The sequence below is a fragment of the Mirounga angustirostris genome, unplaced genomic scaffold (genome assembly GCF_029215605.1).
Source record: "Mirounga angustirostris isolate CCGP_5_RB_7025 unplaced genomic scaffold, mMirAng1.0.hap1 SCAF_5, whole genome shotgun sequence".
NCBI lineage: Eukaryota > Metazoa > Chordata > Mammalia > Carnivora > Phocidae > Mirounga > Mirounga angustirostris.
The window spans coordinates 162,886,483-162,896,748 of NW_026991713.1; the positions used below are offsets into that span (position 1 = coordinate 162,886,483).

The following is a 10,266-nucleotide window of genomic DNA, read 5'->3' on the forward strand; positions in this document are numbered from 1 at the left end:
TTCAACAGACCCAGCATCCAGGTGGCCATCGGAGTCAGAGGTACCAGAAAATAAAGCCATTTTATTATTATTTTTTATCTGCCATCGTGGCCTGAGGAGAAGGGTGCGAATGGCAGGAGGGAGGGAGGTGAGGCTGTGACCCCAGCCGAGGCCCGAAGGTCCTCTACTTGGCCTGGACTGTCTCCTCCAGCCTATCCAGGCGCTGCTGTAGCTCCCGCACCGTGGCCTGGAGCTTCCTCATCTCCTCCTCCAGCCGGGATACGGCGTCCTGGGGGGTCCAGTGCTGCGTTAGTCCCAGCTCCATCCTGGGCTCCCCTCACCCGGGCCTCCCCCCTCCGCCCTGCCAAGAGCTCCGGGGCTGGCCCTTCTGTCTCTCAGCTGCTGCCCAGACAGCTGCAGGCCAAGAAACCTGAAACCTGCTTTCTGAAGCCTCGGGATTACTCGCTCGTGGCCCCCAAAGGGTTGCTCCCCCTGCAGAGGATCCCCGACGTGAGTGTAGGATGGCCCAAACACCAGGCTCCTTCCGGTGGGACAATGACCACATCAGTAGCAGCCCCCGCCCTACGCGTCTTCCCGTCCTGACTCCCAGATTCCCATCCACTTCTCACCGAGTTGGGGGTCCCACTGGCCTCCGGTGCTGTCTTCCTGCGCCCGGTGTCCAGGCCCCGGTTGACTCTCAGCTCGCGGCTCTTTGGAGGCACGTAGCCGTCCTTGAGGGAAATGAGGAGGGGCCCGGCGTCCCGGCCCCCCAGCCACTCCTCGGCCGTGAGGGCGGCATCGGGCCCTACAGTGGGTGGGTAAAGGTCCTCCTGGAACAGGTCCGACTGTGGGCAAGGCCAAGGCTGGTTAAGAGAGTGCTCGGGCCACACCACCACCCTGCAACTGTGTGAGGCCAGTGCCTGGCCCGGGGCCCTGGAAGGGACATGGGAGCATCACCTTTCTAGGCACTGTCATGGCAATGGGCTCACACCTCCGCTCGTGCAGCTTGTAGAATCTGTGGAAATAAGAAGGTGAGCAACGCCCGTGGCATGGTTGGGCTGGAACCGAAGGTCCGCCTGGGATCAGCGCTGCCCAGGGAGCATGCTCAGGTCAGGGTCAGGGGGCAGTCACCTGGCAATCTCACACTTGTTCACCTCCAGGCCACGTTTGGGCATGTAGCCCATGCCCCGCTGGGACTCCTTGGAACTGAACATGGAGAGATAGTGCAGGAAGGGGGCCTCGGAAGTGATCTCGAAGTACCGGATAGAGCTGTCACCCTGCAGGCGGTGGGTGCAAATGCGGGGCTCAGCACCACACAGTCCTGCAGCCGGGTCCTCTCCAAGCCCTCCCCCCGCCCCACCTCCCGCCCGCGAGCCCCTGCCCGACTGGGACACCTTGCCACAGAGGTAGACTATGTTGGTGTCGGGGTCGAAGAAGGGCAGCAGGACGCCACTGCTGGTGTCCAGTTCCTGCAGGGACAGCGGCTCCTCCAGGTGCTTCTGCAGGGATTGGGGAGACAGGGAACAGTGAGGTGGGCCAGGTCGGGCCTGGCAAGAGCCTACTGGGCGGGGACTCGGGGAGGGCCCTCACAGAACAGCCAGTGGAGACCCCCATCCCATAGAGGGTAAACTGAGGCCTGTGGCTCTCTATGATCAGGCAAGTGGCAGGGCAGGGACTAAGAGCCCATCTCTGCTCCCCCTACCCAGCACTCACCGTGTCCCACAGCGCCACCTGCCGCTCACTCATGCGGCTGAAGCCTGTGGTCAGGATCTTTCCATCAGATACAAAGACTGCGCGCACAGGCCGGGTCCCCTCATGGGGACGGTCCTTCTCCTGGAAGGAAAGGGAGGTGGCCAGTCAGGTACCCACACACACATCCTAAGCACCAGACTCCAGCCGAGGGCGACGGGTAGCATCCAGGGACCCGGCTGATGGTGTGTGGGAGGGCAAAGTTCCTAGGGTCAAGGGTCATGATTCGGGGCCACTCACAGCGATGATGGTGCCTTTGCGGGGCTCGATGATGCGCACGCGCTTGTCCCGGCAGGAGGTGCAGATGAGGGCGCCGTCTCGGCTCCAGTCCACGCTGTAGATTGTGTCCGGGTGCACGTCGGAGCCGAGCGTCAACACGGCCGCCCCAGTGCCCACATCCCACACCAGAATCACGTTGTCACAACCTGGGTGATAGCCCCAGTGTTAGAAGCCCTGAGCCTCCCTCCCTTGCTGTCTGGCGACCGGCCTACCCCTCTCCCCTCTCCCCCCACCCCTCCCCCAGGCACCTGCACTGAGCAGCACGTTCTGGGCTGTGGGGTGCCACACCACAATGCCCACGCGCTTGGTGTGGCCCTCCAGGGTGACGACGGGCTCCCGCAGGGGCAGCGTCAGGCCCCCGTCAGGGATCTCCCACACCTGCAGAGAAGGGGCCAGTGAGACTTGGGGGCTCCCCACGGCAGACCCAGTGCTGGAGCTCCCCTGGCCCTCGTGCCCCCTCCCCTGCCACTCACCATGACTGTGCAGTCCTCAGAGCCACTGGCAATGACATGATCATTGTGCGGGCACCAGGCGATGTCCAGCACGGGGGCTGTGTGGCCACAGACCGTGGGCACGTTCTTGTCCACACGTCCAGTCTAGGGGGCACAGCAGGGCCTCTGAGGGAGGGACTTTTGCTCTCCCAACCTGATCCAGCTCCCCTCACACCCCTTCAGCGAGACACAGAGAGGAAGGCAGCGGGGTCCCTGCAAGGTGGAGCCGGGGGCCTAGGGCGGGAGGGTTTGGTCCTCTGCTCCAGACCCAGAAGTGTCTGGGCATCTCGGAAGGACTGGCCACAGGTAATGCAGGACGGGGCTGCGGGGCTGGGTACCAGAGGGCGCACTGGGCCCTGGTCCTGCCTCACTGGCAGACCTGGACCAAAGCCATGACATCTCTGCCCCCACGCCCTTCTCACCAATGCCCGGGGGCCGGCACTCCCACCCCAGCTTCCCCAAGGAGGCTTTCCTAGGGATGAGAGGCCAAGGCCCTGGGCAGGAGAGGTTGTATTCAGGTTAGGGCTCCCCAGGGAAGTGTGGGGATGGGCAGGGGTGCTTCCAACAGGATAGGGACCAGGGAAGTCTGTCCTAACTGGCCCCAGGCAAGAGCAGAGGTTTGGAAATGGTCGCTTCTGGGGACAGCTGCTGCCGCAGGGCTTCCTGTGTGAAGAGCGAGCCCAGCTCTCGCCCCACAACCACTTCCTCTTCTCTTGGCTTCCATCGGCCCTTTTAAGGTAACAACTTAGGGCCCAGCTCCCCTTCCTGTCTCACCCCCCAAGAGCACAGGAGTGTGCTGGGGGTGGGGGTCAGCAGAGCGGAAGGGGGGGTGCGAGCAGGAGCAGAGGGGAGGCAGGTCAGGGGGAGGGGAGAGGGCCTCTTACATCCTCCCTGCCTGCAGCCAGGGGCTGGGGAGGGGCTCTCTGGGGCTGAGATGGGGGGGGCCCAGGCCCAGAGCCCCTCCCACCCTGAGAGCACCGCTGGGTCTGCCCGGACCCCATGGAGCCTTCTCTGTGCTCCGGAGGGGATGAGGCCCCGGGTCTGCTGGACTCGCTGTGTGACCTTTCTGGTGTCACCTGAGCTTCAGTTTCCACGAGACCACTGCACGTAGGAGCTGGAGGAGGCGGAAGGCTCATGTGGCCCAGCTCAGTTTTACAGCTGACAGCGCTGCAGCCCAAGAAGGCTTGGTGACAGTCACCTAATCAGGACCCCCGCGGGGCCACTGGAGGACCAGAGGCCCCCTCAACTGGAAGACCGCTGCCCCAAGGGCTCTAGGGGCTCACCTTGCCCAGGGGCAGCACCAGGAAGGCCCCTCCCCCACTGGCCTCGCAGATCAGGGCCACGAACTTGGGGTTGACAGCACAGAAGCCACTGTCCCAGGTGGTCTGTGAGACGCGCACGTCCTCATAGCACTGGTCGGCCTTGGCTGGCTGTCCAAACACGTGGCGGAACTTGCTGGAGCGGACCACCTGCCGGCTCATCCTGGGGGGACATGTGGATTTGAGGGCTTTTCTCCCTTCGGTCGACTCTGAACTTAGAGTGTCCCCCGTGTCCCCCAGGACACCCCCTCAGCTGGTGTTAAAGGTCTCAGCTAACTTCCTCAGTACCAGCTCCCTGGGCTCCCTGGGCTCCCTGCCCCCTCATCTGGAACTGCCATCCTGTGTCCCTCTTGCTCGCCCTCCTCACCCTTTCTCACTCCTGGCCAACCCGCAAGGCCCACCTTCTCTGCCCACTCTGGGCCTCGCGTCTGTACCCTCAGCCTCTAGGGCAGAGCCCGGTGTGGGGTAGCACAAGACCCATCTGTCGACTGCTGCCAGGCTCGGCCCCTCCTCTCCAATGGCTCACACTCCCACCCTCTGGGGGCCTCAGTGGTGACAGCCTGGAGGGTGGGTTCGCTCAGGCACAGCAACCACACTTCACATCCCTCACACCCACATGGGCAGCGTCCTGAAGGCAGGGGCCCTCCCTCACCTTCTGCACAGGGCTGGGCATCCCAAGGGAAGCAGCATGTGAGCCTGCCCAGGAGGCAGGTGTCTGGGCTCCAGAAACAGGCAGATGGCTTGGATCCCACTCTCTCCTCCCCACACCTCTGCCTCTCGAGTCTGCCTAAGCAGGTGCCCTTAAGTGCCATCTCCACCCGCTCTGGAACTATGCCCGGGAGGGGAGAGGCAGCGCTGACTTCTCTGGGGTCCCCGAGGATGGTTTCCCCCATCTGGCTGGGTGGAGAGCGATTGAAACTGCGGGGATTGCCTCCGGCTCCCCAGGCTCCAGGCCCCATCCTGACACCCAAGTGCATCCCCTTCCTGCGCCGTGTAGGGGCCATGCGGCCCGCTCAGAGGGCACCCTCCCAGGCCTCTACCCCACCTCTCCAGCTTTGCCCCTTAGACTACCTTTGGCCCTGGTCCTTCTCGCTGTCCCCCCAACCCCCCCACCCCCACCCCGCCCCAGCCTGCCCTGTGAGGCTTCAGGAGGTTCCGGGTCCACCTGCCCAGAAAGCAGGTGAGGAGCAGGTGGAGAAGCAGTCCAGGGGCAGGGGGATCAGTCCCAAGTGAGAAAGCTGGGCCTGGGGCGAGGGGAGCCCCACAGCCGAGGTTGGGGGACCGGAAGCCATCGCCCCACCCTGCCTCCTCCCCCACCGCAGGTACCAGGCTCAGAAACCGCGGAAAGAGGAACTTGGTCTTTTCTTGTTTTGCTCTCAACCCCTTCCTGTCTCCAAGCTCAGGGCAGCTGCTCGGCTCACCCCACCCTGCCCCCACTCCCACCCCCACCCCGACGCCCATTCTGGCGCGAGCCAGGCCCCCGGCTCCCCCACCTCCATCTTGGCTGCGGTGGTCCCTCACCCTGGCCTGTGCACAGCGCCCCGGGACACGCAGATGGACCTTCCCACGCACACCCCCACCCCCCCGGGCGAGTCCCCTGCACGCGCGGCGCGGACGGTTCTGTCCCCTGTCCCAGCGGCGCGCTGACAGCCCGTCCGCCCCCACGGCCGGCTTCCGCCGAGCTCACGCCTGCCCCACAGGTGGCCCAGGGCATCGATGCCCGGTCCCTTGCCCCGGGGACCCAGGCTTACCTGCTGCTGAAAAATGGGTGACCCCCCAAATGGAGGAGGAGAGGAGGAGGAGGAGGAGGAGGAAGGAGCCGGCGGAGCCAGAGACAGCCCGCTGAGGATGCTCTTGTCAAGACAATGAATGAGAAGCGGCGTCTGCCCGCCTCCTTAGGGGTGGCAGCGCCCCTTTGGGCGGAGCTCTTAAAGGGGATAGCCCTTCTCCGGGCGGAGGCACCGCCCCCCCCGCCCCCCCCCCCCCCCCGCCCAGTCCGCCGCCGCCCCTCCCTCCGCCCAGCTCGGCCTCGCCTGCCAACTCCGAACCCAAACAGATGCTGCCGGCCAGTCGCTGACAATCTAATCGGCACTTTTGTAATGTCAAAATGCAAAAATACCCTGTTCCTTCTTCCCTCCTTCAGTCCGCCCCCAGCCCACTCACCATCCTGTCCCTGGCATTCACAAAAGCGCCCATCGGGCCCCCACGCCCACCCCCAGCTAAGGCTGAGCTGCCTTCCGCCTCCCACTCCCAGACCGGGGGTGGAGAGCCGAGCCCTGGGGTCTCGTCCAGGCTCCTACATTTACAAACGGTGGCCTTGGGAGAGTCACTTCTCCTCTCCCATCTCCTGTTTTCATCCAGGAGCACTTCCGACCCGCCTGCCTCACAGGGAACCAATGAATTACTCTGGCATCACAGGGGCGGCCCAGGTCAATGAGTCAGGGTCAGGTACCTGTCCCCAGAGAGCTCTCAGCCTCCTAGAGGGAGAGGAGCGCAGGGATGGATCCAAGGATGCTAAGACAGAGGAGGAAGCCAGACTCCATACTCAGGAGGAAGGAGGACGCCATGGTCATCCTTGGATTCAGAGAAGGCGTCATGGGGACGGCAATACACAGGGCAAGAGAGGCGGACTCCAGAATCAGATTGCTTTCCAAGTTCGGCTCCTGGCTGTCACACTACCGAGCGACCCTGGGCAGGCTACTTAACCTCCCTCAGCCTCAGTTTCTCCCTCTGTACGAGTCATGCCTAGCTCAAGAGGTTATGGAGAAAGCAAAGCTTTATGTACCTCATTTGGAGTGTAGCAAGTGCTTAATAAATGTTGGCTCTCCCCGTTGTTTCTATTTACCAGGTGTTGCGGCTGGACCTGAGAAGGTGAGAGAGGGCCAACAGGCACCACTGGTGGAGGCCTTGTGGGCTGAGGGGCAGCTGAGCAAAGGCCCAATAACGTGATTCTTCAAGGGACTGGCTCACATCCCACCACTACCACTGACTGGCTGCATGCTCTTGGCCATGACGTCTAACCTCTCTGAACCTCAGTTTCTTCATGTAAATGGGGGATAAATACGATCTGTCCTGCCCTCTCTGCAAAGTGATAAGGTTCAAATGAGACAACGCATGTAAAAGTGTTCCACACGATTCAATCACAGGAACCTGCGGGTGGTGGTGTTCCTGACGGCCTGACACTGGACCGGAACGGACCGGACCGGGATGTATAGTCTCCACCGGAGGTGGTAAGAATAGCAGGCGGCATTTACTGTGCATCTACTCCTTGCGGGGACTGTCTCGGCGCTGTGAATATGCCTCGCTCCTTTAATCCGCACAACTCCTCTAGGGGGCAAATGCCCCCTCCATTTTACAGAGGAAACGGGCTCACACTGCCTTCCATCCTGGAGCGCCTCCTTTCCCAGCAGAGGACCAGTGCGTTGGCATGAGACCTGAAAACCATGGCCCGGAAGCAAGAGCTTGACAGGCGTGCAGAGGGACAAGCTGGGAAGCACAGACCCTGCTTTCACATCCCAGCGGGTCTGCAGTGTGGGGTGGGGCGGGCGGGTATGGGGCCGCCGCAGAGAACTGTGGGAGGCCAGTGATGGAAGTTATGTTTCGGCTTCTCCAGAAGCAGATGTCCGGAGAACACAAGACTGAGCGTCTGGTGAGTGGTGAAGGTCCTGCCGTGAGCCTCCTCTTGTATCTAAGAAGGGGCTGACTGCTCCCGATGAGGGGCGTTGGGACAGTGTACCTGTTGGGTGCTGTGGCCCAGCATCTTACCAAACCCTCTGTCCTGGTGGCCGCATCTGGATTTTCCTTTGGGGGACCAACCTTTCCTTACTGGCAGTCCCCGAAGTTCAAGAGGGTATCCAAGGTGAGCACAGGGCCACAGTTCCACAGTCAAAGCAATCTTTTTTGCTTGGTTCAGGGGTAGGCACTTGATTCAAGGCTATGTAATCAGAAGCAGATTTGCTGGAGCTGCTAGAAAAAAGAGCCCTCTTTCCCCTGGGGGTTAGTAAGCTGATAGGCTATAAGGTTAGCACTAGCAGTGACTATCTTGTCACCACATAGGAAAAGTTGGCCGGAATCAGCCCACACAGACAACTGCAGAAGCGAGATATGAAGACTGACATATTCTTGACATCATTTGAGTATCTGGATCAAGCTGTGCCTGAACCCCTTAGCCTTTCTGTCACATAAGACATAGGTTCCTGGGGCGTCTGGGTGGCTCAGTCGTTAAGTGGCTGCCTTCGGCTCAGGTCATGATCCCAGAGTCCTGGGATCGAGGCCCACATCGGGCTCCCTGCTCAGTGGGAAGCCTGCTTCTCCCTCTCCCATTCCCCCTGCTTGTGTTCCCGGTCTCGCCGTCTCTGTCTCTGTCAAATAAATAAATAAAATCTTTAAAAAAAAAAAAAAAAGAAAAGAAAGAAAGACATAGGTTCCTTTTTCCACATAGGCCAGTAAGTTTGAGTTGGATTTCTGGCACTTACAACTGAAAGAGTCCTGATGAGTACATCTGCTATGGAGCAAGACAGGACCGCCCTCAAGAGGCTGTAGAGCATGATGGAGTCAGACAGACCCGGAGAACTGCAGCTTCACCATGTCCTGCTGCCGGGCAGAGGGATGTTTCCTCACCTGTAAACCATGCACAGTATTGGTCACTTTCTAGAATGCGTACTCACCCCCCAGCTTCAACAATTATCAACACATGGCCATTGTTGATTCATTTCTTCTTCCACATTTTTTCTTGGCATCTATTAAAACAAATCCTAGACATGATAGCATTTCAACTTAAATACTTCAGTATGCCCCTCTAACAAAGACTTCTTTAAAACCTTAGAATTTTTAATAAAATTGAATTAACCTTATAGATTAATTTAGGAATGATATTAAGACTTCCATCCATGCATGTAGTTTATTGGTCCATGTATTTATGTCTTCTGTTATGTTCTTTAATATAATCTTATAATTTTCTCTGTAAAGGTCTTATATATCATTAGATTTTCCCCCATAGGCATATTATGGTTTTGTGGCTATTTTGAAGGGATTCTTCTTATTCTAGTTGTAACCTTGTTTCATTTCCTTCTAAAATCACCTTTATTTACAATAAAATACATCTTTCTTCCCATACAATAAACCACACTCTTTTTAAGTGCATCGTTCCATTAGTTTTGACAAATGTATGTACCCAAGTAATAAGCACCATAATCAAGTATGAAATATTTCCTTCTCCCCTAAAAGTTCCCTCATGCCCATCTATAACCAATCCTTATCCTTAGCCCCAGGCAACCACTAATCTGCTTTTTGTCCGTATAGAATTTTCCATGCAAATGAAATCATACAGTATAGGTCTGGCTTTTTTCCACTAAGCATGTTTTGAGTTCACAATACCCTTATGTAATACATAATTACACCTAAAAAAAGTTAGCAATAATTTCTTATGTTCTCCTTTACATGATTGCCTTAAAAAAAAGGACTCAGCAGTCAATCTTATCACTAAAAGTAGGACAGCCAGATATTATGTATCTCCTATAAAATGATGCAATAAGCACATAGTAGCACCTTTGTAGCATTCTTACCAAAATCATCATTACAATCATCACCAGCATCTTGAATCTAATCAAGCCTCTAACTCTATTAGTTTGTATGAAACAAGGGGGATAGAAGAACAGGTTAAATAACACCATGAGGAAGCAACTGCATAAATCTAGAATATGAAAATGTGTGAATCTAGAAATGTGTGAAAATTTTATAGGACAAATTACCCAGTTTCAACAAATAAATGTCATTAAAAGAAAAAGAGGGAAAACAGTAAAAGAGTCTTAAAAAATATCAATCAGGGCACCTGGGTGGCTCAGTCAGTTGAGCGTCTGCCTTCAGCTCAGGTCATGATCCCAGGGTCCTAGGATGGAGCCCCACAGGGAGCCCACTTCTCCCTCTCCCTCTGCTGCTGCCCCTGCTTATTCTCTCTTTCCCTCCCTCTCTCTCTGTCAAATAAACAAAATAAAATAAAATAAAATCTTTAAAAAAATCAATCAACTGTCATATTTGGGCTTTCTTTGGATCCTGATTCAAACAAATCAACTATAAAAGGAGATTTTTAAAATTAGCTTCTGTCACTTACAACCAAGAGTCCCCCCCCCCTTTCTTTTTAAGATTTTATTTATGGGTGCCTGGGTGGCTCAGTCGTTAAGCATCTGCCTTCGGCTCAGGTCATGATCCCAGGATCCTGGGATCGAGTCCCACATCAGGCTCCCTGCTCGGCAAGAAGCCTGCTTCTCCCTCTCCCACTCCCCCTGTTTGTGTTCCTGCTCTCACTATCTCTCTCTCTGGCAAATAAATAAATAAAATCTTTTTAAAAAAAAAATAAATAAATAAATAAGATTTTATTTACTTATTTGCCAGAGAGAGAGAGCACAAGCAAGGGGAGAGGCAGAGGAAGAGAGAGAAGCAGACTCCCTACT

The 10,266-nt window shown here is 57.0% G+C and overlaps 1 protein-coding gene across 2 annotated transcripts; it reads right to left on the reverse strand.

The window, feature by feature from the left end:
* Positions 1 to 41: 41 nt before the first annotated feature.
* Positions 42 to 8,314, reverse strand: CORO1A (coronin 1A). 2 transcript variants are annotated; one of them, XM_064592941.1, is made up of 11 exons: positions 8,293 to 8,314; positions 3,782 to 3,980; positions 2,481 to 2,603; positions 2,256 to 2,385; positions 1,969 to 2,153; positions 1,693 to 1,812; positions 1,374 to 1,478; positions 1,111 to 1,256; positions 937 to 994; positions 609 to 824; positions 42 to 268 (listed from the first exon to the last, which is right to left on the reverse strand). In XM_064592941.1, the coding sequence occupies exons 2-11, from the start codon at positions 3,977 to 3,979 to the stop codon at positions 164 to 166; spliced, it is 1,386 nt and encodes a 461-aa protein (XP_064449011.1). In that variant the 5' UTR covers position 3,980; positions 8,293 to 8,314; the 3' UTR covers positions 42 to 163. The 2 variants fall into 2 exon arrangements, with proteins under 2 accessions (XP_064449011.1, XP_045731223.1); XM_045875267.2 differs by lacking the exon at positions 8,293 to 8,314 and adding an exon at positions 5,569 to 5,718.
* Positions 8,315 to 10,266: the final 1,952 nt, after the last annotated feature.

Coding starts and splice junctions, on each gene's coding strand:
- CORO1A (XM_064592941.1), bottom strand. CDS start 3,979: ATGAGCCGGCAGGTGGTCCGCTCCAGCAAGTTCCGCCACGTGTTTGGA. Junction 1,813..1,968: donor GCAAAGGCACCATCATCGCT/GTGAGTGGCCCC, acceptor CTTTCCTTCCAG/GAGAAGGACCGTCCCCATGA. Junction 269..608: donor CCAGTGGGACCCCCAACTCG/GTGAGAAGTGGA, acceptor TGGACCCCCCAG/GACGCCGTATCCCGGCTGGA.